We start from the raw sequence: 26,691 nt of genomic DNA on the forward strand, positions 1-26,691 counted from the left end.
AAACTTTGCCAGCAGCGCACGTTGTTGTGTGCCTCAACTTTCAGTCTTTTACCCAGGCTAATCTGCCATTTTCCTTCCTTAGTTAGGATTAGGGATTAGAGATCTGATCTAGCTTATCATTTTAAAATTTGGGACACATCGTCAGTAGTGGACATTGTATTCATCGGGTGTTTCGACCATTATCACTAGACACCCTCATCCAAGGAGGCCCTGCCAGGGTTGATCAGGCCCTGGACTGTGTCACTGGTATATGTTAACTTGTTATTTCTCTTCTTCTTTCTCCTGTTTAGTTTCCTACAGTTTATTTTCTATCTATTCACTGTAACTGAGAAATAATACTTACCTCTTTAGCATTTATGGAGCCTAATTTCTGCAAAGGGATAGATAGGCATAGATTCAGTAAGGTGATGGTAACATATCCATGTCCATATTGACATGACAACATCACACAGTCACTGTGTGTCAACTGCACCCATGGGATGCTCTATGCTATGGGAAGCAGCCATCAATATGTATAATCTGCATTCATAATGAGATGGTCATGGCATCTGCTTCTGCTTCTGTCTATTTCAGTTATTATTGCCTTTCTATCACCTCTAAGCAGTCTGGGTATTCTCTTCTGACCTCTGACCCTCATCAACTGCTTCTCACTGGATATTTTCTCTTTTTAAAATCGTTCTCAGTAAACCTTAGAGATGATGGAAAATCTGAGTAAATCAGCAGTTTCTGAAATACTCAGAACATCCGGTCTGGTACCAACAACCACGTCACGTTCAAAGTCACTTAAATCAACTGCACTGAGTTACTGCCATGTGATCGGCTGACTTGATATTTACATTAACAAGCGGTTCAATAGAGTGCTGAGTGTGTGATTGCATCAAAATAACCCCATGAAGAATTTCAGGAAGGGAATGACAAGGTAACGTTTATAACCAGGGATTATCATCCTTCCACATTGTTACATAAACTGACACTTTGAAATGTTTATAATTTTATACATTTACAGAATGTTACTGATAATTTTGATGTTCGCAAAGCTACAGCTTGAGTCGTTATCAATTATTAAGAACGCCAGGCTTTTACTGATTTCCTGTTGGCTTTTCATTAATTTTTCATTAATTTAGGTCAAAGATCTTGAAAGGGTACTCCAGCTTCCTCCCACTATCCAAAGATATTCAGTTAGGTCAACTAGTGTGTGTGTGTGTGCGTGCGTGCGTGCGTGCGTGCGTGCGTGCGTGCGTCCTATGATGACCTGGTGACCAGTCCAATGTGTGCCATGCTTCTCACTGTATGACAGCTGGACGAGGCTTCAGTTCCCAGCAACCATGAACTGGACGAGCAGTTGAGAAAACAGATGCTTTCCAGTCATCTGCACAGCTGTAAAATATATCTTGGAATATTATGTTTTTGATATCAAACTCTTTTGAATTATGTGTGGGCTTGCTCTGTCATTTCCAAATGTCTTTGAGTGTGCTGTTTAATTGAACAGCCCTTTTATAAAAAAAAATCATTTTTCACAGCTTTGGGTTGCAGAGATTTTGGTGAGGAGCAAAAATTACGTAGCCTGAAATACCTTAAGGTTGACAGAAGGGCAGGAGACCGTGTCTGTCATAACTATCTGTCCAGTTAGTATATATTAGATGGAGAGGAGCGAGACCATATGCTCCACGTTCTTCGCCATCACTTGAGTTCACGTGATACATGTTGTTTGGCTGGCTGAGATCCTGTGAACCCATTGTGTCTTTTTTCCCTTTTTAATGAACTAAGACGAGCATCGGCTGTTAGGCTCAGCTTTTGCTGTTAGAAAATGAGTTCTCCCACACATAAACACGCCTTTGCATAAGCTGAGAATGAGGTCTTTGTCAAGATGCTATATGTTCAGCCATGTAATTTGTAAACTTTACAGTTCGAGCAGCCTCTCAGTTCATACCAAGGTCTAGTAATACATCCATCCATCCATTCGCTTCCGCTTCTCCTTTTCAGGGTCGCGGGGGGCGCTGGAGCCTATCCCAGCTGTCATAGGGCGAGAGGCGGGGTACACCCTGGACAGGTCGCCAGTCTGTCGCAGGGCCAACACACAGAGACAGACAACCATTCGCACTCACATTCATTCACACCTAGTGACAATTTGGATTATCCAATTAACCTATCCCCACAAGCTGCATGTCTTTGGACGGTGGGAGGAAGCCGGAGTACCCGGAGGGAACCCACGCAAACACGGGGAGAACATGCAAACTCCACACAGAAAGACCCCGGCCTGATGTTGGAATTGAACTCAGGACCTTCTTGCTGTGCGGCAACAGTGCTAACCACCGTGCCACCGTAAATGTGGGCTCATTGTGCTAACTGTAGCTACTTGTACATAATCCTTTGAAAAGAAGCACAGAGTCACTTGAGACATGAACTAAAGCATTTGCAATTTGATAAAACCAATGAGAAATGACATTCTGTTGTGAACAATTGCAAGGTGGTTTGGAGATCTGTCCATGTTATTTTGAGAATGTCATCTCGGTTTCAAGAAATGAGCCAAACCAATCGAGAAAAACTGTAATACTGAAGGTGGGGCTATTGGCCCTGTGGCATGAAACCCTGTCCCCATCTAATGGTCAAGAGAGGCGTTACATGAACATAGAGAGTCCCTGCTGAGTCAGCTCAGTGATATTAGAAGCTTTGGCACAAAAGAACAAAGTTGTTTGCCCTCTGCGATGTCTGTAAAATATATTCTGATAAAAGCGGTAACTTCATGGTAGCTTTTTTTTCCCACTTTTTGTTTTAAGCTACTGAAACCTCCAACAACGGAAAACATCTGGCTGCTAATACTTGAATGTTCTGTAAAAGCTACAGTTGACCATCAGGAGTAAGGTGGTCATGTATATTGTGCTGGCACTTATTTATCAAATGTTCAGAGTTGTTTTTACAATCTGTTTTAGAATAACTGATTAATAGACTGCACTGCTTGGTGCAAACAGTCAACCGGACTCCAGTTTCTGACAGATTACATCAGCTATAAAACCTAATCTGACGTTTCTGGTTCTTTCCAATAAATAGTCGGGTATGTTTTTGCTTATTTACAAGTGGGCACTTTTTGCGTCGCGTCATCTGACAGGTTACTGTTCTTATATTTGTAACATTGTATTGGATTAAGCTTTTCCAAGTGCCCTGCGTTAATTAAACTAGATTTCTCCCTGTGGTGTATTTGCTGTGGTTCAACTTCCTCCAGTAACTGTTAACAAGTTCAGTTCACTACAAGTCAGTCCAGACACAAGCACAGGAATTACTGTCATACATACATTTATTTTATATAAAAGAAAACAAGGGTTGTAATATTAACAGTTATACACACACAGCCCAATCACTGGAAAACTACTGTATCCAACATGGCAGCTAGGCACTGAACAATGTTGGATGTCATTAAAACATCTACGTGCTCCTCCAAGTGCCTCTTGGGATCCTGTAGATTAAATAACAAAAAAGTTTTAAAAAGATGAAAAATGTAAACCACAGGGTCAAGATTTTCAGATCCTTTTTGAGAATTCCCTGGTTTCAATAAAGTTTATAATAAATACAAACAAAAATCTACCTGTTTTCCAACATTCTTGATTGCCAGCTGCTCAGGGGTCATTTTGTCCTCTTCTTCAACAGCCTGAGGTGGAAATATGACAGTATGTCAGTATTGTGGAACAGTATGGTAAAAAAAAATAATTAAAAAATTTAAAAAAATTATCTGCTGCTGAATTATTTCAAGTCGCACCTTATTGTAGTTCTTAGCCAGCTCCAACATTTCTTTGACGATGGTCTCATTGTGCTTGCAGTGCTCGCTGTAGTCCTGCAGGGTCAGACCCTCCATCCAGCTCTTCTTATGCAAGTTCAACAGCATCTGAATAAGAAAAGTCATGTGTCATATGTTCTACCACAAATTAACAAAAGTATTAACTCTTTAATAGGTTGTGAGACTCAAACCTTCTGCTCCAGCTCATTTTTCCTGTAATTGATGGTGATGGAGTAGTAGTGTCTGTTGAGTCCGTGAATCAGGGCCTGAAAACACAAGAAACATCAAGTTTAGCATTTCTTTTTCCTTTTTGGATAATGTCAGCAAACATTGCACAAAAAAAATCTCTAACACTGGATTTGTTTTGAATTTTTACAAAAAATCCTCTTTAGATCTTTTACACTGATTTAGTTTCAATACAATGGCTGGAAATGAAGTGTGATGAATGGCAGGGCACACAGCTGTTCCTGTTCTTCACGTCTCTCTGAATGCAACCTTACTAGTGCCAACTGCCTCAGGTATATGCTGTTATGCAACGATTTAACTGCATGTAAATAAAGTTAACTGAATTGTGTTTGTTCATGTTATAACAAGCTGATTGTTGAGGCTAACTGAACACTAACAACAAAACAAACAGCTGGTGTTGTCTGCAAATATTCAAAGAAAACGCTGAACATAATTTTATGGAGAAGCATGAGTGACTATTACTTTGCATATGATGTTCAGAAACTGGAGATAACAATACACATTGCTACCATCTGTTAGGAGATTTTAAGAAAAAAACCCATGTTCTAAGAACACAAACAGCAGGTTACCTGGATTGAAGGCTTGTTCAGATGACCCAGGTTGGATGTGGTTTGTCTTGGTTCATGACCCAACACCATCATGTTGGCATTGATCAATCTGAAGGCATCAATAACAACCTGAAGATGACAGTGGAGGAAAAACCGTTTCACAATTAAACGATCATCATCACTAATTCATTATGAATTCTCACTTAATAACTGATCTTGTGCGCTGCACTTGAAATAATAAGAGGCTGATTAGAGGGTTTCTCCTTGGTACCCACTCATCCCTACCTTCCCTTTGACGCTCTGAATTGGATCAACGACCACTGCGACAGCTCGCTCTGACAGAGCCTCAAAGCTCTGCTGTGTGTTGATATCCACACCAGATAACCAACAACCAAACCCAGGGTGACTGTGGTACCATCCCACCACCATCTCTGGTCTGTTAAACAGCACAGGAAGAGGACAGCAGACATATGTGAATATGATTTTAGAGACATTTAACGTAAATTTTTTCATAAAAACTTTTCATTTTCTCTTCTAAGCCTTCACTTTATGCATCAATTACTAGCTAAGCAGGTATTTGATCAAACTATCCTTTTGAAAATGAGTTTTTATTCATTTTATATAGTCTCAAGTGTTACCTGCCGGTCTGCTTTAGCATGTCCAACATCTTGGCCTGAAACACAGGATCCACTGCTTCGACACTCACACCCTGTGAGGCACAAAATTGTGATTTTGTGAAAAAGTATCAAGTCAACATTAATCATCACAAATTTATTTCAAAATTGGTCATATCATGATACAAACAAGGTGTTTATTATCCAACTGTGCACTCCTTGGTAATCTACAGGAGGAGATTGGGACAAATGAACTTACCGTTCCTGACTGCGGCATGGCAAACACATCAATCACTCGCACTGTGTAGTCATCAACAAATTCTCCCAGCATCAATCCCATGACCTCCATGGGTACACCAGCACGCCCGTGTTTCAACATCTGAGGAATAGCATGAAAAGTCATCGAGATGGTTTTTTTTTTATGGACATCACATATTTACTGCTGATGATGTGGTGCAGAGGTGTTACCTTGAGCAGGGCAAGAGAGGAGATGTACACCTGCTCTGCTGTGTCCACAGCAGGTGCATCTGTTGGGGGGCCCTGAGGAGCAGTGTTTTTTTTATTAGTTCAGGCTTTTGTAAGACAGCAGCAGCTTTTACTAATCACCACATTCCAGGTATCAGTTAGAATTTTAGAGCATACAATGTGCATATGCATTATATTTCTTTCTGTTAATATTTATTTAATGGCAGTAACCATCTGATAAAACCTGCAGCACACAAGCACTCCCCTTTAGCAAGTGTATTTTTTATGTAATGTAGTTATACTGTTGGTTATCTTTAGGTTACCTGGCCAAGACCTGGCATTCCACCTCCGAGCCTAAGCAGCCGGTCCATACTGAGATGTGTTAACTGTGAAACAGAAACAAACAAACAAAAAAAGTTTTGTTAAACTCGTGATCAGGACATGGTTTGTGAAGATACAGAGTTATATGTAATAGTTCCTTCAGTCCACATTTATTCAAAGAAAACTTATAGAGATCAGATTTTACTCTGTTTGGACAATCTCCAAATTAATAAGATCACCCTATACATTATTTAAAATTATATTTAACTGCTAACATTAAAATAAATGTACCTTATGCATATTTTATTTTAATATTTTGGTTATATTTTGTTTTTATGAGATTAGACGTTATGTGTAGTCACAGTGTACGTAGGCCTAACGAGTAAACTCGAGTAGAAAATTCGGACTATTTCTAAGCTCTGTGTGCAGAAAATGAGCTAAACTGCACTTCCAGTAACACAAAAAATTACATTAATTAATCAAATATCCATATTCCACAGAAAGGCTAACGACAGTTAGCTTCAATGTGCTAATTCACCCATAATCGTCAAACGCAATACGGCAACATCATAAGCCTGATAAAACATTATCGGCTCGTATGTTTTAGTTAATGTATCATTACATGCCTGTGGCTGATGACTATAGTTTTAGCTTGTTTACTGTTTTGAGCTGCTTTTAGCTCAGTTCACGGACACAATTAGCGTGATGCTAGCGCTAGCCTGTTTGTGCTAACTTAGCCTGCACCGTTTAGTACAAGAAAATGATTAACAAATTGTTTACAGTAATCCCCTTTCATCAGATTTAATGACTTCTGTGAGCTGTGTTGAACGTCTGCCTCCACTTACCTGCTGTCAGACCTGTGTGGTATTCAGAAGAGTTTGTTTTTCTGGTCGTAGCCGAAACAAACCACCCGGCTACAATGAATCAGCCAGAATCGTCTTTTTTCCACAGAGTAACTGTCGCACTAATGACGTATATTGGTGGAGCCCGACTGGCATTTGCAACATTGAGACACTAGAGGGAGCCACAGTTATGTATGTTAAGTCATTTAGGACAACAAATCGATTATGTAAAGAATTCGACAAGAAGGAGAAGAAGGAGAAGAAGAAGAAGAAGAAGAAGAAGAAGAACCAGATTTATATCAAAAGTCTTTATAATTTATTATTTGTATTAACTTTTCTGTTAATCTAACCAGTTGAATTATGGGTACTTATATATCAGCTCTTTCTGTCAATATATACATATTTTGAAGTCATTTACATACCCTCATCATGGACATGACTGTCATGTTAATTTTGGACAACTCGGCCCTTGTGTATGCTGTATAGTTTTCCAGGGAGGAATGATTGTACAGGTTACACATTTAGTGACTCAAGAAACAATAATTGGGTGTACAGGCTTGAATTTATTTTGCATTTTCTCTAAGTCACACAGGGTCAGATATAAACATACACATCAACTTATATTAAAATGTCTATCAACAAGCAGCACCTTGACCAGATGCTTTTGCTAGCCATCAAGTCAACCCAAACTAACAGTAACCAAGTTTGAACTGTCTCACTGTTTTTGATGCTATTTGATTTGAGGTGAAGTGGAAGAATTTGGAGGTAGCCCTTCATTATTATTCTTCCATCCACTTCGTGCAATTTACCACTGACAGCAAAACAGCCCCAGAGTATGACGCTACAACCACCATGCTTAACAGTCAGTCCAATTTTTTTAGTTTGAAAGCCTCACCTTCACTCCTCAGTACCTACATACCTCTTGCCACTGTGACCAAATAGCTTAGTCTTTAGCTCATCTGACTAAAAGGCGTTTTGCTTGCTTTAGATTTTTTGGAGCAGGGGCTTCTCTCTCTCTCTCAGCCCATGGCCATGTAAAACTAGCTTCGCTGTGGACAGTGATGCTGGTTTTCCAGCAGTTTTCAGTTAATAGAAGGCGTGAGCCTTGGTTTCTGAACATCCTAACCTATTTACTCTCATCTGAGGGCGAAAGTTTCTTTTTCCAGAACTTGCCAAAGTGGCGACACATCCAAATTACTGATGATCCTGGAATCTGCAGCTGTTTACAAATGGCCCAAGAGACCTCCCCAACTTGTGTAACTCTAGAATTCTCTTTCTTAGATCTTCACTGAGATCCTTGGATGTTCCCATTGTTCTAAGTGTTGATCAATCCAGTGAGTGCGGTCAAACAAATCCTTTTTATGTATTTTCTAAATGTAATGAATCTAACCAGTTGCCACCTCTAGCCCTCACATCAGTATCATTTCTATGGAAAACAGAAGTGTATAAAGTAAATAGTATTTTTATATAAAGGCTGAAGACTGCTGTGATGTTTTCATGGTTTCTCCTTTTTCAGCAATCAAGCATTTCATTGCTCCCAAAGGAGCCACAAACGCTGAGCCAAACCACACCATTACTGGAGTTGTGAAAAAGCTTTTCTGTTTGTTTCCTGTATTCTAGCCAGACAGGAGCCAGTTCTACAGAACAACTCGTATGATCTCACCCAGCACCGTTACTAGATACACTGCGATGCTAGATGCGTCAGCTGCCACGCTGATGGCGCCAAGGGGGTATTTCAAATTCCCTTATTCTTTGGTGGATGTGGACAGAGCAGATAATCATCTACATTCCTCAGCCCCTCCCTCTTCAAACCCTCAGACCCCCCCGCTACATCAACACAGTTCAATACACTCAGCAGTCTTAACCAGGATGTGCTTCCTTATGATGGGTTTCTCTGACCTTTGGGATCCAGGGCTAAATTAGTAGGGCGTACATTATTAACTTTGCCTCAAAAGTACATTGTTTCAGGGCTTTCTGCTGGCTTATTTTTTGTTATAGTTTTAATACATACAGTCATTATTCTACCAAAAATGATGAGAGAAGCAATTCTTAAAACATCTGGAGGAATTATTCAGAAAACTAAAACTAAATTCTATGGAACAATCGACCTACTGGATATTTTAATTATTTATAAAGAAGAGCTTTTAAAAGAAATAATTAAAAAAAAAAGTAGAATGAAAAAATACAGAGATTTGACTCATCTACATTTGAATCTTTTGTGAAACCTCATCTGTCACCAGCACATTGGATGTATTGGATTTATTAATCAAACATGGCCTAACTTCATAAAAACAAGTGTACAAACACATTTATGAAAACAAATGGTGCAGCTGACTGTTCAGATAGGAATCATTGGACTTTTCAAGTCACATCAGAAGTGGCTTGTAACTCAAAACCAGCATGAAACCTTAATCCTACCAGCAGAGGAAATAAGGAAGAGAAATTTGATGCTTTAAGAGCTTCCCTGCACCCTGATGGGATTTGGATTTAGAGCTGCTTTATAAATCTCCAGCAGGACTTGCAGCAGGATGACTACTAGAGGAAGGCACTGCTTTGAGCCTTTAAACATTTGTATGTGAATGCAAAATGAGTGTAGTTAGATCAAAGTAAAAAAGGTAAAATGGGTGCTCTAAAAGTTAGAACCAACAAATCCACAACACACATCTACACGTGTGTGGTCTCTGATACCATTTCCTCCTTTTTACATGTGTGAAAACCTCTTGGTAATGGTTCAGCTTGGGCCCAGGTTTGTATGCCATCATTTTCCTATTATCCCTTCATAATAATAATAATAATAATAATAATAATAATATTAATATTAATAATAATAATAATAATAATAACGATGCTGAAAATATAGCAGTTTCCTTCTTTAGAACCCCCCCCCCCCAAAAAAAGAGCATCATACCGTTTTTTTATGTGTTTATTAATTATTATTATTATTATTATTATTATTATTATTATTATTATTATTATTATTTATTCCTTTTCTGTAGCAGCTTGTTTCTTTTCTACACTGAAATCTCCTGCATCGTTTGCACAGGTGAAAAACTCAAACTTAGTCCTGAAAAGATTCTGATGACCTGCACACTGCTGTGGACTCGTTTTCTTTCACAATTAAGGCAATGCACTGTGGTAAATGTAGTCATTTTGCGGTACTGTACTTACTATTTATGTCAAACTAGGCTACCATGACTGTAAATTGACCAATGTTTTGCTGTGTGGATCTGAAGTTTATTTGTCCAATAAATAAAAGATTTCTTTACTCAAAATTTCAGATTTTTGTACAGATAGTTTGGTTTTGTTTGGTTGTTTTTTAGAATAAAATTATCGCCCTTAAAGGTAGGAGACGGGGGACGGGACTTTTAAAGCGCTTGGTCTTTAAATAAAGTCTTCAATACACAGTGAAGCCGCTGAAGTGGTTAGTGTTAAAACGCACTTTTACGAAGGGTCCATGAACTCATCAATCTTGTAAAGCCGTTAAATTAAAAAAAAGGTATTTCTTCTTCTGACTCGTAATTATGTGATATGAAGTACACGAAGCCTTCCAGAAAACATCAATAGCATGTTTTTGTGTGTTTTGAATTCAATATTTGCTCTGTGTTCTTGCCTCCGTCCCACATTGTGCGGTTTACAGGGAAACTGTGACCTCGTCTCGGGGCCGGTGGCGACTGCTTATATATCACTGCATCCTGACTTCTGTGACATGTACTAGCCTATGTTGGACGGGGTGTGTGTGTCGGGGGGAGGCGGGGGGGAGGGTACAAAGAGGAAGAGGGTGTGTGTGTGTGTACAACTCTGTGTGTGTGGTTTCAGGAGGTGGGGGTGAAGAATGCTTGGTATGTGCGGACGACGACAACATGAAAGGCGGCGAGGGTTGAGCCCAAACTGATTGTGCTTCCCAAAATCAAACCCAAACCCGCTTTGTGTCTGAATTTCGACCGAGCCTCAGACACCACACGTCCGTTTATCGCAATAAGCAAGCGTCCGCTGCGAGTTTTTAGGTGGCGGCAACGCAGTTTATTTGATGTCAAACACCCTGCAGAGGCGGAGATGGTTTAGTCTGTAGTAGGTGGGACTGCCGAGCGGTCTGCAGCAGGACGTCGTAGATCAATGAACCGGACCGGAGGGCTGGTCCATCGCCTGGTGTGCATCTGACTGTATAGATGTAACAGTGTACCTATGCGGGACCGAGGGTTCTTTTTTAAAGTGTCCAGCAGCCGTTCATGATGCGGATGTTATAAAGCGACTGGGTATTTGATAGGCTCCCGAACCCCGCTCGGATTTCGTCTCTATAGTGGCTCTCATCGGTGCGATTTTTTTCCCCTTTTTTCTGGGGGGGAGGAAGTAAAATCCATCTATAACCTCCAGGATGATCTTTGCAAACACGGGCAACCCGCCGAAGACAGCCAATCGTAAGCAGGTAGGCCAAAGACACACACATACACACATTGGGTTTTCCCCCTTTCTTCCTACTTTTTTTTTTTTAAATCACACTTTGAGGGGAGAAAATGGGGTGAATAATAGCACATGACATTGGAAAGCCATTTCAGGATTTACATGCGTTCACGCCACATTCTGGTAATAATTAAACCCCGTTTGGAAAACAGATCATCTGCTCTCAGCACTTGTCAAAAGGGGAAACCTAATAAGATGAAGATATTAAATAAAATAAAGATAAAATCCGAGCCGATCTGTAGCTGTACAACCGATACTTTAATTATTACGTCCGTATAACCTTGCTGGCCAACTCTGGTCAATGTGCATGACGGTTGTAGTCCATTTTATAGGTTAATGCATTCTGGTTGGATCCAGAGAGGGAGAGAGAGAGAGCTGGGATGAATGTCAGTGTGCTGGCTGAACTATGCAGCCTGCCTGCCTGCATTCTTCTTTTTGACCTCTCAGGTGAAGAGAAAAGGCTGGTCTGAATGAAGGCCGTGCCCCTGTGCTTTTCCATCTGAAGATGGAAGATGGAAGGAGAGAGGCGGCGGGTGTTTAACCTCTGCCGCTGACGGAAATGTGAACCCTGCTTCAGATAAGGTGGAGCGAGGGTTCAATTTTCTTGTAATATATATTCATCGGAAGGTACTGCACGTTACTTTGAGGACGGGGATGTGAATCCGATCTCCTATGAATCCCTTCAGGGGAAGAATGAGTCTTCAGTGTAGGTGTTTAATCAGCTATAAGAGGGCCCTGCGAGTAAAATATACCATAGCTGCCCTCTAATGGAGAAGCTTTGATGGGCTTTTTTTTTTTTTTTTTTAGCTTTAAGTTAAGCTTTGTAATTGCACACCAACAAAAGTGTAAGGCCTCTACTTGAACACATACGAGACCTAACAGATGTTCCTGTGGCAGGAATCAGGTCTTCACATGTGAAAGAATAATACCTGCTATGAACATTTAGCCATAGTTGGCCTTGTTTGGCCCATGTGCACAGTTTTGGCTCCTAAAATGTGGATTGTATTTCGGTTATGGACAGATGGTGTTATTTTGCCACGCTTTGTCTTTGATCTGAACTGGAGAGGGTTGCGGTGGCTGGTGGGGGGATTTTAATGAATGAGTAAAGGGAAGGAAATGCTTTGCAGGGCAGTGGTGTGGTTTGGTGTGCAAGTAAGAAAAAAAATGGAAGTGTCTGTCTGATGTCAGACCCAAAGGCCCACCTATAAGAATGCAAAAGAATGCACAGGAAATTTGTCTTTTTACAGCTAAGGGGTTAAAGGGCAAACCTTTTGCTCAGTTTAAGAAAAGGTAGAGAATTCAAGGAGTTCCTCTGTGACCCTAAGTCAGATAAGCGAGTTAAGAACACGCATGGATCGATGGAAATATGGAAATGTACAAAATTATTATAAGAACATATTCAAGATGTAGGAAAGCTGCTTTTAGGCTCCTGTCCCTTTAAATAATTTAATTTGTTTCACTGCTTAATTTTAGGTACCTCTATGCACAACTGGGTAGTTAATTAGTAACATTTGTTAATATTTGTTGAGTTTTCTGTGATCGGCATCACTGCAAACTCACCAAATGTTTAGCATGCCTTATTCTTTAAAATGAATGTGAGTGGCATACAAGCAAATAACCTAAAAGCAGCTCAAAGTTGGCCAATCCTTGAGTCCTTCTTCTGCTACCACCGGACCTGTTGTGGTCTCAGGTGTGTCTCGCTGTAGAAAACCAACTGAAATGCAGCTCTTTAGCGAGCAGTGCTTATTGATGTTAGACGAGTACTGCATGGACTAGTGCAGACAGCGTTTTCCCTGTGTGTTTGTCACACTGATGAAATGTTCTTGTGATCACGCTTGACCTGAGTTTAAATTAGATTATCCAGCTCCCGTACATTTCCTAACAGTGTGTTTCCTGTGTGCAGTCCTACCCCATGACTCCGTCCAGTCCCAGCAGCAACAGCAGCAGCAGCACAGGCCTGGAGCAGCTCAGCAAAACTAACCTTTACATCCGTGGCCTGCCTCCTGCCACGACAGACCTGGACCTGATCAAACTCTGTCACCAGTGAGTTCGTGCTCATATACGCGTATGGCTGTGCAAACGAATGTTTTGTCACTTATTGTACTTTGCAAATGAAAGGGGTTGAATAGTAGCTCTAAAAAAGGACAGCAATTTTTTAAAAATACATTTTAATTGAAAGAATATATGACAAATTCAGGCTCAGATAATGGCCCAGAAAAGGCAAAATATAAGTAGTTTGCGCTAAAATAACTCACAAAATTGAAAATTATTTCTTAATTTTTTTATGTAAGGGATTTGTTATGGTACACGAGCAGCACTTCAGTGGTTCACCAGGTTGATAAGCCCCACACACTGGGAATCACTGATCCACAGGTTACTGAAGTCCTGCTATTGACCCATGAGTGTTTTCGCCATGATCGTCCTGCTGTTTAAATTTGCAGCATTAATTTGATCTTTTGTTCAGTGTAATCAGAAACTAGCAATTGTGACCATAAATGTATCAGGAACATGTAAACCGAGGTCCCAGTCCAGGGGTTTCTATCCAGCCCAAATTTATTTTGGAACCACAAGAGTCGTCCCCTGCTGGCTGTTAAAGACAATCCAAAGTAATTCCACCTTAGATTCACTTTTCACCACTAGAAGCTAGCTCCATTGTTCAAGAGCTGTCCTCTTTATTGGACATCAAAAGGGAAAAAAATTATATTCCCCAACCATTTCGTAAGTAGTTGCTTTCTTGTACTACAAGAAAAACCCTTTAGCAATTGCTTTGGTCACTAGCAGTAGCTTGTCTGCAAACACTCTTATTACCTACTAGCCAAGTAGTAAACCCTGAAAAAGTGCTGCACAAACTGGAAAAGAATAATGTTCGTCTAGCTAAGACATTTTAAAAGGCGCATTTTTCACAGTTCTACTGCCATTTTTTAGAATAGTTGGCCAGTGTTGGTAGACAAGCTAGCTGGGTTCATGCAGACTACAGGCGACTGCAGCATTCTGCTAGCAACCAAAAACCATCACAACAAAGGTTTTGCCTATCGGTCAGGGAATCCATTTTTCCCAAGAAATGGATGGTTGTCAGATGGTCGCAGACTGGTCTTTAGGCCTGTGTATCTGGGGTTTTATTCACTTAACTTTAAATTGACAGCATGATTGTCACGCGTCCAAAAATGGCAGATAAGTTGGTATCTCATGGCTGCAAATTCTCAATACTTTCTATGGTCAGGGTCAGCTTGTCTTAGGACAGAGGACAGAAAATAGAAAGCTACCATCTGTACCAGCACAGCATGAAATTGTTACATTTAAGGTTTTTAAATCTAATTAGTAAGAATTTAAGAGTGGACATGAGACATATTTTGTTCTTTTGGGCAGAATATATATTTATTTTCAATTCATCACATTGTAGTAAGCTAAGCAGATTAACAGATAGCGTTAGCCATCAAACACCACCTGTGTTGTGTGGACTCCTGCTTTGATATTACGGCTTTTACAATCTTCAGTTTTTGAAGCCAGAGGTGACCATATTTGGACAGGATGATTGGATTCTTGCTACTCAGTGCTTGGTGACAGGAATATTTCATTCACCATATATTCAGCACACTTCTTAAAACGTTGGATAGTAATTAGTTTAAGTAAAGCCTAGCAGTCTGCCTGTTATTGCATAATTTTAAGTGTGAATGCAATATAAAGAGGTGAGTTATGATTTCTTGTTATTATTTTGTGTATAACTGGTTTCCTACACAATAAGAAGAGACCTTTCCTGAATATGCTAAATAAATAGCATAAGTGGTTTAATAGTTACTGGAATTAAAGTAAAATATTACACTCTTAAAAAAAAAGCCTGTTTGCTGTTTGATGCCAAAACATCAATGCAGACATGCAAAAACCATGCTGGTTTAACCGTAGTGTCCACATAAAAGGTGCCAACCACCATAAAGAAACATATAGAAAAGTCACAGCTCATCTTTGGTATGCAAAGCAGATTGCAAAACTCTCATTCAACTGGTGAGAATGCCTTGTACGTGCTGATAGTACAGATGCCAGTCTAAGTGGTTAATGTGGTGGGTTGCCATAATTAGTGCTGTTTTGTCCAATCTTTTTCCTTCTGATTCACAAGCAAATGGAAAAGGACGTCCACTCATGTAACCCGCAGCAGCAACAGCAGCTGTTTGTGTCATGTTTGCTTGTGTTTTGTTCGTGTTCCCAGTGGTGTTTGGCAGCACAAAGCAGAAATGAAAGTGCTTTTCATAGCAACAAGGTCTGAATGGTGATGTAAGCTAGGCATTCAGTGTGTATGGTGTGCGGGTAGAGAAGCTCACAGTTTGTGTCAGAGTTCAACTTGAGTGGAAAGTCAGAGATAAAGCAAAGCCTGAAACATGTAAACTGAAACCAGTTACACATTGTGTGGTTTAATCGTCCTGTGAACTGTTCTTTTCTTTAACCTCACTGTCAAGTTGAATGAAGGCTCTCCATGTAGAGATTTCTCTGGAAACAAATCCAGAGAAATCTGGATCTGGAAATCTTAAATAATACACAATGAGAACAGTCTCAGCTGTTGATTCATCGTTGTCTTTAACGGTAGTCTACATCTTTTGTGCACACAGGTATGGAAAGATTCAGTCTGCAAAGGCAATCCTGGACAAGACAACCAACAAGTGTAAAGGTCAGTGAGATCAATAAGTTCTAGCTGCCAAAATATACTAGCAGTTCAACTTTAAATTAAGTACAGAGAGCCACCTAACACGTGACCTGAAAGCCAACTGTGAATACGCCCGGTTTATAATTTTGTCACACAACGTGTGCTGTTGGTTTGCTTCACAGGTGAAAGTGTAGATTGATTGGTAAAATCTTCATTGCATTTTAACACTATGAAGACAGAAGTGTGATAAGTATCACAGAGGTTTCACCGAGTCTCCGCAAATAGATTTAACAGATTTTTACACTTTATGGAAATAAATGGAAAACAGTGCATAATGGCTGGCTGTATAATAAGAAAGCAGATGGTAAGATTCGATGCACTGTTTAAAAAAAATACGGAAAAACTTTCTTCATTTTAAAATGCAGAACATACTGTACTGCATTTTTACAGATCTTTTTCACACTGTTGGAATGTTCTAGAAAATGGTGAAAAGGCATGCATAGAATGTGGGTGAGACATAGATACCGGTTTAAAGGAATAGTACAGCATTTTGATTTCAATACTACAGAAAGGTGGCTGAAAACCAAAGGTTTTGCCCAGATAAACAGGATACAATGCATTAATTATATCCTGCTCATTCTGAAGAGGTCCTGGTAGACGGTTATCTTTTTATCTTTCAACAAAGCCAAGTATAGTTTTTAGTGTTTATTCTTAGCCGAGCTTACCCGCTCAAGGATCTTAGTGTTATCGAGCTTCTGGTCTAACTCTGGGGAAGGAAATGAATAAGCAGACTTCCCAAAGCAATTCCTTTAAAAGATTTCCCACACATCTCAATTACAAGATTTCTTTTATGAGTCTTTCACGTATAAAATATGTTGTTATATTTACGAGAATAAGCAATTTTTATATATATATATATATATCTCAGTAAGTGATGTTATCACTTACTGACTGCTGATGTAAATGCTATTCTGCAAACTCCAGGTTACGGCTTTGTGGACTTTGACAGCCCAGCGGCTGCTTTAAAAGCAGTCCATGCTCTGAAAACCAGCGGCATACAGGCCCAGATGGCCAAGGTGAGTTTGGTACATGCACATGTGCATGTCTGTGCATATTTGTTATGCTTGCGAACATCTCTTTGGGGTTGTGCTTTTTTTCTTCCTTTGTTTTTTAATGCGTGCACGCTTGTGTCCACTGTGTGTTGGGGAATGACATTAGACCGGTCACATGACCTCAGCTGACAAGCTGTTCTTCCCGTGACCCCATTTACTTTCACTGTAGAAACCAGATGTCACATCTCTCTCTGCCAAATAACCTGTCAGTGCAACACATTACCCACTCTCCTTTATACACTATACAGAATTTTACCAGGAACTTTACTGCTATTGGGTATTTGCAGTTGCTATTTATACATAGTGATATCTGCAGCAGTGCTCTGTTATAGCAGCACTTTAAGCGTTGAGGCATTCTCGAGCCTCTGTGGCCAATTGAAAGTAAAGCACACAAGGATATTTTTGCATAATATCTGTGATTTCTCTCATAGTGGGCTAATGTCTTCCAGTCCTTTCCCTTTCACATGCATGCTGCGTGTGATTGAATTCACGGGTTAGAATTCACTGGTGTGCGGTGGCTCACTGGAGACCTGCATGTAGCTGCTTTGTTTGGAGCAAACATGGCTGAACGCAGTTTGTGTGTTGCGGTAGCTAGGCTACGCCGCTCTCCTGCTGTTTCTAGGGAAGACTGTGGAGGCGCTGAGCTGCTGCACAGTGCGGATGAAGTGTGTAACACTGTGTGTGTGTGTGTCTGTGTGTGCAGGAGAGCTTGTTTAACCAAATGTTCCTCTAGCCATTAACCACACTTTAGCTGATCTGCGCCCAGGCAAGTTTCATGCAGAGAATTTATTTTTTTTGTGTCATGCATTCATTTGTCAGTAGAGAAATGGCACAACACAGCCTTTGTGAGTGTTGATTTCATTTTATCGTGACATGATGCTAAAGCATTCAGTGCATTTCTTCTTTTCTGTCTCCTTCAACACGAGCAGCAGCAGGAACAGGACCCCACAAATCTGTACATTTCCAACTTGCCTCTGTCTGTGGATGAGAAAGAGCTGGAGAACATGCTGCAGCCCTTTGGTCAGGTCGTCTCCACGCGGATCCTACGAGACTACAGCGGCAACAGCCGAGGTGTGGGCTTTGCCAGGTCTGTCACAAGAGACTCACAGAAAGAACATTCTTTTCTTTTTTTTTTCCTGTTTGATCGGTATTAAAGGAGGTGCAACATAAACCTTCAGCAAACCTATGATGATAAATTGTGTTATGAAGTAGCAGTGGCACTGTGCAGCTCCTGTCCTAGCACAGCAATCTGTAACCTGCCTTCCTTTATTAGACATAGAATTAACAGTGCATTAGTTACTGTTACCGTTTGCTTTTGAAATTGTGTAATACAATAGCTCACTTGAGGTACCATTGTATTGCAATGTAGAGCAAACAAGCCTGTGTTCTGCCCTCAGACTTATTAAATAGAGTCAGTTTTGGCTCATTGTCTGTGTAAGACATGCTTTTGCATAACACTGCTGTCAGTAACAGCAAACACGAAGCATACAGGCTGTGTTTGTGTTGTCTGTGTTCCTCCAGAATCTGGCGTTACAGTGCAAAACCCAAAGCAGTCATCGATAACTGGACATATAACCCTATACTGCCTCCTGTTTCACTTCACATATCTATGCCGGTTGTTGGCTATAAACCCTACAGAATGTAAATGGTCACAAAAATGAGAATCCGAGTTATTCCAGTCATGCCAGCATCACTGCGTTAAAGAAGATTGCACTTTAGATGATCTCTGTGTCACTTGATGATGAGTCTTTGTTGTTGTTTCATCCTCTCCTCCATCAGGATGGACACAACAGAGCAGTGCAATGCAGTCATCTCCCACTTCAATGGGAAGTTTATCAAGACGGCTTCTGGAGCTCTGGGTAGGGAAGAGTTTCCCCTTTCTGGATACTTTCCCACAGATGAAAACCGCAGAGGCGGTGATTAATAATTGATGAGTGATTGTTAACATGTCAGGGTTTTTGTTTTTGTTTTTTTTCCACATCCCTCCTCCCCAGCACCCTCTCAGCCCTTGCTGTGTAAGTTTGCTGACAGTCAAAGGAAGAAACATGCTCATGGCGGATTTGTTCCCAACGGACAGACAGCGGATCTCAGATTAGTACGTAATGTCATCTATCTTGCATGTATGCCACCTCGTTTTTATTACTGAGAATCAATCTTCTTCTAACAAGTCTATCAAGAATATTGTATGGGTCTGTTGAGCCATACCGTTGAAATGAAAAGGTAATTTCACCAATTATGGTTTCATGGTGTTTTACTGTTACGCTAAAGTAGTAAGAACTAATAATTCAGTTATGTAATTCTACCTTTTTGATGGTTTTGTCATTTAGGGGGCAATGACTCTCACTTATGACCCCTCCTCAGCAGCTATACAGAACGGGTAAGTTGCACTCTGGTTATAACAGTTCATGCCCTCATTTTACACTTTACTAGTCTCATAATTCCCAAGCTTTGTTGTAAAATACTGTCTTGTTTCCTAGGTACTATGCTTCTCCTTATCCAGTCACCAACAGGATAATGACTGTGCAGCCCACAATGGCTCCCTACATGTCTCCAGTCTCTGCTTACCAGGTACTGCACAATATCCCTTTAATGGGCCAAGAAAACCCTTTCTAAGAGCTGAACCGCTTTCTCGATACTTGTCCGCTCCTCTGTATTCCACATTTGAGGTTACAGTGTGTGGGCTGGTGGATCCTTTTGCTTGTATATGCAACTTACACTGGCAGCCTAGTCACTGTGTACCCCACCTCTTGCTCAATGCTTGCCGGGATAGGCTCCACCCCTCCAACCCCCACATCCTAAATCAGTTAAGATAGATGGATGAATGTAATTTTCCTGGGCTGCCTCAGACGTTGGAAGCTCCATGTGGTTTTGCATTTTTTTTAATGTGTGAACAGAGCTCGTGTTATCTGACAGTAAGCTTAGGAGTTCGCTGGAACAAACTCATCATTTGAGCAGGCACAGTCATCATCTCTGAGTCAAGGTTTCTCTGAATTCTCACGTCTTCCTTCCTGTTGCCAAAGAGTTTTAATGAATGACATTCTGTGTGGAAAATACCTCAAACCACTGAAAAGGTCTGTCACTTGCACAGGAGGGATAAATTTAAGTTTTGATTTGAGTTTATTTTTTTTCACCAGCCGTCTGCCAGATGGTCGCAGATAAATTCACTTCAGAGTTTTAAGAGCTGTGTAGTAGATACTCGGATCACGTGAGGAGTTAATCACGAACTCCAATAGATTCTTAACCTGTTTCCAAGAAAGCAATGCCTTTACATTTGCAACACTATGATCTTCTACTGCCAGAGCTTTCCTGTATATTGCCCATACCAAATTTAAATGATAACTGTTTAACATCTAACAGGCTTACATTTACAGTTAAACGAGGAAGGCAGCTGATTACAACAACAAATCAGCTTAAGCTTATAAAAAACTGTAAAAAAGGGTTTTCGGGAAAAGACCAGTTGAGCAGAAGTAGGGTGGACCTCACCCAGGCTGTTAGTAAGGCATATGAACTCCTTAATGGAGATGATTAGGCTCAGTACTGAAGGCAGAACTGGAGTTATGAAGCCACTGGTGTGCTTAGTGCCACGCAAGAGAAGCAACCAGGCTTTTACTTAAAAAGATGATGGCTTTGGATATTACTGGGGCTCTTATGTCTGAGCAGGAGTGTGCTGTCTTTATGATGATAGATGGCGTTTATGCTGATTCGCCTGTGGCTTGTGATTCAGACTGTTAGAATCATTCAATTTCTATCCTAGTATGCATCCTAGTTTCTTTGTCATATATATTAATTCTTAAATGGCCAAAGGTTCAAATGATCCATTACTTTTGAACTGTAAATTGTGCAGAGCTATTCTTATACAGTCCACAAATAAAACTACTGAGGTGGAGATGAGATAAATTGTTTTGCATTTGTAAATGGGCGACACGTTTTGCTGCTTTCATCCTCTTTCTTTGCATCTGTCTCTCATTCTGCCTCTCTCGTCATTAGGTGCAGAGTCATTCTTGGGTGGCACATCAACCATACATCATGCAACACCCGGTAAGGCAGCTGCAGCCACGGCTTTATAAACTGCGTCGTGTTCTGTGCACAGGAAATGGGTGTGTGGTGCCACTGCAGCTAAACTTCTGAGCTCATAGCCGCTCACAGTGTCACTTTATTCCCCCTGTTCTGCTGATGCAGACAAGTCCAGCTACAAAACTTCCCCAAACACATGAGAAGGCCAGAGGCTGAGACAAGTTCTGGGAAATAGCCGCTGCATGCTTTAAGTGTGTGTTGGACTGCGTATGAAAGAGAAATGGAACAACTAAAGAGGCTTCCAGCCACTGCCCTCCCCCCCCCTTCTCCCGCTTTCTGGATCCAGCAGGAAATGCCTGAAGCAGAGACAGTCTTGTGACTCTTTGACTCTTCCAACAGATGGTTTCCAGTGGAACAAGTGTCTCTGCTGATCTGCCCCCTCCCCCATTTTTTTTTTTTTTTTGTTAGGAAATGGTCCGTTCCCTGAGGGCATCATGTTTAAAGCAATACTCCATCTGAAAACTGGCTAGAGCTGGCAACACCACACCTTCTGCATAATTTACTAGCATAGAAGACAATGTTCTGAATGTGCAGCGTTTTCTTTCGACCTGAAACTACTACACCGTCACAGTTAGTGTTACGGATGTGTTTCGAAAGCCTGTCCTTTTCCCCAGCTCGCTGGCCTGTGCTGACCCGTATATATGTCAGAGAGTAACACTTGTTATTTTTGTACCAATCACTGCCTTTCCTGTGTGGTGTTGCTGTTTTTATCTAAATGACTTGACTCATGTGACGTGTGCCACAAAACTGAGCCACTTTGTGTTTTCAGGCCTCTGTGATGTCGCCCTCTGTGGATCCCTCCATGTCACTGCACCCAACAGCCATGATGACTCAGCAGATGGGCCAGCTGTCATTGGGAAACACTGGAGCGGTGAGTGGAATTCTGGGATATCTTCCATCTCTCATGCACACACACACACAGCACTAATCAAATGAAATCTGTGCTACCATTAAACAGCACACTAGAGGCAATTATGATTATGATTGCAACACTGTGCACAGATATCTGTGAATTGGCAAGATGAAATCTTTCTTTTTGGTTATTACCAGCTGTAGTATAGCTGGCAATTGCACCTTGTGAGTGTGTGTGGTGTGTGTGTCATTATTGCAAATAAGGTCATGTTAATTTTTTTAAAAAGGGCCTTTGGCACACTTTTATTATTGAGCCTGAGCCAGAAGACACTTTTTTTTTTTCTTTTTTTTTTTTGCACTTTAAGGAAGTTAAATTCATTCATACGTGACAGATGTTTTTGGTTCTTATAACTGCATCTGCATGTCCCCAGATGCAGTTATAAGAACATAACACGAGCTTCTAACTGCTACAGTTACAGGAGGTTTTTTGTCAACCAAACTTTGACATTCTCCTGTGGATCAACGTTGTCATCCTGAAAATGCTGTGCACATAAAGTTGAGTTGCCTAACTGTCTTTCATGCATCTCCATAGGAAATATACTATTAAATTATTTCCATTTTTTTCTTATCTTTCAGTATATTCCAGCAAACCCAGGTGTCCAGGGAGCTTACATGCCTCAGTATCCCGCCATGCAGGCAGCACCGGTAGGTTTATTCTATCTTTATCATATTCAACTTTTCATTTAAAATGTTCAGCTTCTGCCTTAACGGTGTCGTACGTCTTAAAACAATAAACCGCTTAAACAAAATTGCAACAGCCAGTCCAGTGGTCTGTCCTTCAAAAGGGCCTGGATTGTTTTTGAGGTGCTTGTCCTCTAAAGCTATCAATTATCTCAATGCACACACAGCGAGGATGGTTATTATCAGATTCTAAATGAGAGATGCTGATGTTTTGCTTTTCAGGAAAATGGCACGCCGCAGCAAGTGGATTCCTCCAACAACTCGTCCCCTTACAGTCAACTCAGCAAGTAGATGCAGGTATGCTTAGGTTTCCAAACGTAAATCTCAACAACATGAGTGTTTACTTCAGCAGCTTCACTGACACGTAACAGTCAAGTGGACATCCTAATAAAGCCCCGGGACGAATTTCTGTAATGATACAAAACTTTTGAGGAGAAACCTTTGTGCGAATGCAAAGTACTGTAAATGTTTATATATGCTGCTCTGTTACAGTTGTCTCTTTTATTAAGTTAAGAGTTGGGCCTCACTCGGCTGCCTGAGTGCACACATAAAACCTGAGCAAAGGCATGTTGAGTCAAGCCCTACTGACTTATTTGCCACAAGATCAAAAACATACTGAAAATGTAGATTACAGACTCGTGGGAATGTATATGTCTGAGTTCAAATCGTTAATTTAGTCGGTTGTGATTGTTATGTCTGCTATGCTCCATTTAACCTTTGACTGTTGTGTTTGTGCGACCCTATGGTTTAGCTAGCAATGGGCCACCCTGAACGACGAGACTTCTGTAGTGATTAATTGCACCCGGATGTTCAGGATTGTTGTTCAAATCTCAAGTGTGTTTATAGATATACACCGGCCACTTCATTAGTTATACCTTGCCTGTACCAGGTTGGACCCCCTTGTGTCTTCAGAGCTGCCTTGAGTCTTTGTGGCACAGATTCAACAGGTTGCTGGAAACATCCCTCTGAGTTTTTGGTTCCATATTAACATGATAGCATCACAGCCAGTTTCTTCACTTTTGTCATATTCACATGGAAATAAGTTGACTGCGGATTGCATTTGAGTACAGTCAATTTATTTATGTTATTGGCCAATTACCGTATTTTTCGGACCATAAGGCGCACTGTTGATGAACGGGTCTGTTTTCATTAATAAGGCACACTGGATTATAAAGCGCATTAAGCGAAACAAAATCAGATAAGTCAAACTTTACTCAAATCATTCTTCTTGCTTCCTCCACTTCCGTACCATTGATTCATTAATGTTGAATTCACTCACAGCTGCTCTATTCTCATGTTGTTGCAGTATATTAATGACTAACCTCTTATTGTGGATGGATTATCTCAGTTGTTCTCCTGACTGAAGTTTGGTCCATTTACAGCAACCTGCAATGCGATTGCATTTGTCCCTAACCATCGGGAACCCTCACGTTAACTTTTATAGAGTGGAAAAAGTTAGCATTCATCCTCCAGCTTCACTGTGCTAATGTTATGCTAACATAGCTGTGTTGCTATCGATCACGTAGCACATCATTGTATACCAGCTAGCCCAACTTCAGTAACCCTGCAAAAGTCACTGCTGTGTAGTTTTCTGTCTTCATTTATGTTGGAAGTGATAGCAGAGCTGTACGTTTTAATTCTTTCAGCAATCTCTCAGTCAGAACATGCTATATCATGTTTAGGTAGAAACTAGCGAGCTAACTTCCTGCTAATTTCTAACTCCATTAAATTTAATAAATTCTGGTTTTATGGATGCCTGGATGTTAAACTTAATTGTTACACCCGGTAAAGCAGAAACGCTGATCATGTTATTAAAGATGATAGAATTTAGAGGGTTTTTAACTCGAAGCGAACGGAGTTTTGGACCCAGATTGCTCCGCAAGGCTCCTGACTACAGGAGCCGTAATGCTCTGACAATCCGGTGCAGCTTCGTAGCTTACCAAGGTCGTACTAAAACATTTTTTGACAGATTTTTGAGCACCGTGTACCACATAAAATTGGTTCGAGGTCAGTAAGCACAACCAGAATTCATACATAAGGCGCACCGGATTATAAGGTGCACTGTCGATTTTTGCGAAAATTAAAGGATTTTAAGTGTGCCTTATAGTGCGGAAAATACGGTAGATATTTGCGTTAAGGAGCAGCTGACCTGTAGCAGTTGAGTGTATTTTTGTGGCCCCTGTTTAGTAAAAAAATCAAGTTTTATATCCCTGTTTCTGCTTTCTTTGTCTTTCAGGCCACATTCCTGTTTTGTGAGCCAGTTGGCAGGTGGGAAGTTGCTGATGACATCACAGGAATAACAGTCTCTGTCTGCTGATTGGACCAGAAACATGAACTTTTTTTTTTTTTTTTTGCACAGCCCCAACATTTGTAGTTGAAAATGAGGACAGTGTAAACAGACTCAAGCAGCCAGCGAGTCAAAGTGGGGGAAAAGGAGAAGAAAAAAAAAAAAGAAAAACCAAGATTTATTTTGATAAAAAAAAAAATACAAAATGCTGTTCTTGTTTTCCTCTTTTTCAAGGATTCTCAAACACTTGCCAGATGACCCCCGTACCTCCCTCCATCCCCACCTGTGCCCATTCACCCTCACCTTCCCCATTCAAGTACGATGTGGTAATAAATGCATGAGATGGAGATATCACTCCCTCCCTCCTTATCCCATCAAGGTTTCTATGATTTGATAGTTCCTTTATTTGTGGTATATGGACAAAACCCTTGCAGACCTCGTTTGCACAGAATTTTGAAGTTTTAAAATAACTTCACTTTGGTTTTCGACTTTGCCACAGCTCAGAAAACTGCACTCGACAGTTGATACGAGTGACCATTTCATTAGGAATTTACTATTGGAAAAGGTGCCTTCCTTACGTGATATCGAACATTCTCCAACCTTGTTTCATCAAAACTTGATCAGGTGTCACATTTCTTATCGGACTGAGCAAAACGGTGTGTGTGGAATCACGAGGCTTTCCATTGAGCGTTGCGCTATCTAGTCGTCTGGTAGCAATAAAGAAAACGAGAGTCCCGCGGCAATACTGAGAAATGAGAACGGTGACAAACTCAGAGCAAGGGAAATCCTTATATTCTTCTTTCCTTTTTTACAAAAATAAATAAATAAATAAACAAAACGACAACAAATTCATGACATGATTTGAAACGAGAGCTGTACTTTTATGAAATTGCATGTATCTCACCCAGGCGGCATCGTTTTTGGGAGGGTTTTTGTTTCTCTTGTGGTCACTTTGACCCGTAATCTACCTCATGGTTCTGCTAGCGTCCGCTGGGGTGGTGGGGTTTGCAGGTAAAGCCCCTTTTCACCAGGGTGGACAAAAGGGGAACAGAAGCCACGCTCAGGAGCTGGCTAAACAGGACTTCTAACATTTTTCTCCCACATGCAGCATTACACTTTCTGATCTTCAAAAAGGCAACATTGTGCTTTATTTTTTATTTTCCATCCGTATTTGTCATTGCTTCTGTTCCGGGTTTTCTTTTTCTAGACATTACGAGTGCTTTTCAGGTGCGATGCTCCCCCTTTTCGAAAGCAAGACAAATGCCGGCTTCTCTGTAAAGTAGATGGCTTAGTGTGTGCTTGAAACATGTGAAATGCAGGCAACAGGAATTTGCTGCATTCTTCTGCCTCTGACTTCTATTTTCCCTCTTCAAAATTAATATTACGATTTTGGTTACTCTCCATTTAACAATGTAGATCTCAAACTATTTGGGTGAGTGGGGAAAAACCCCAAATCTTGCCTTGCCTTGTGCAAAACAAAATATATGCAACAATCATGGATGGAATACTTAAAAAATAAAATAAAAACTGCGGTATTTCATTAATATTAGATGGATGGTGAAATCACACGGCTGATGTGTTTCTTAAGAATGCGATGTGTAAATTATATACGTTCAGGGCCAAAAGTGAACAGTTTTATTGTGTTCTTCGCTTTTCTTCTTGACATTTACGATGTATTACCTCTACACCACTCTGAGACAAGAGAAATGGTAAAAGATGTATGGTCACC

The 26,691-nt window shown here is 40.6% G+C and overlaps 2 protein-coding genes across 2 annotated transcripts; one reads left to right on the top strand and one right to left on the bottom strand.

The window, feature by feature from the left end:
• Positions 1-3,295: 3,295 nt before the first annotated feature.
• psmd14 (proteasome 26S subunit, non-ATPase 14) lies at positions 3,296-6,932 on the bottom strand. Its single transcript, XM_026164665.1, has 11 exons — positions 6,809-6,932; positions 5,966-6,028; positions 5,646-5,717; positions 5,437-5,556; positions 5,202-5,272; positions 4,849-4,999; positions 4,585-4,692; positions 3,961-4,035; positions 3,752-3,877; positions 3,581-3,643; positions 3,296-3,451 (listed from the first exon to the last, which is right to left on the bottom strand). The coding sequence occupies exons 2-11, from the start codon at positions 6,011-6,013 to the stop codon at positions 3,353-3,355; spliced, it is 933 nt and encodes a 310-aa protein (XP_026020450.1). The 5' UTR covers positions 6,014-6,028; positions 6,809-6,932; the 3' UTR covers positions 3,296-3,352.
• Positions 6,933-10,626: 3,694 nt separating this feature from the next.
• On the top strand, positions 10,627-25,134 carry rbms1a (RNA binding motif, single stranded interacting protein 1a). The gene is made up of 14 exons (XM_026164679.1): positions 10,627-11,228; positions 13,167-13,306; positions 15,862-15,920; positions 16,881-16,972; positions 17,938-18,095; positions 18,788-18,867; positions 19,003-19,103; positions 19,336-19,385; positions 19,486-19,576; positions 20,996-21,046; positions 21,852-21,953; positions 22,571-22,639; positions 22,898-22,972; positions 24,912-25,134. The coding sequence occupies exons 1-13, from the start codon at positions 11,178-11,180 to the stop codon at positions 22,964-22,966; spliced, it is 1,113 nt and encodes a 370-aa protein (XP_026020464.1). The 5' UTR covers positions 10,627-11,177; the 3' UTR covers positions 22,967-22,972; positions 24,912-25,134.
• Positions 25,135-26,691: the final 1,557 nt, after the last annotated feature.

This window comes from Astatotilapia calliptera, chromosome 1 (genome assembly GCF_900246225.1).
Source record: "Astatotilapia calliptera chromosome 1, fAstCal1.2, whole genome shotgun sequence".
NCBI classification, from domain to species: domain Eukaryota; kingdom Metazoa; phylum Chordata; class Actinopteri; order Cichliformes; family Cichlidae; genus Astatotilapia; species Astatotilapia calliptera.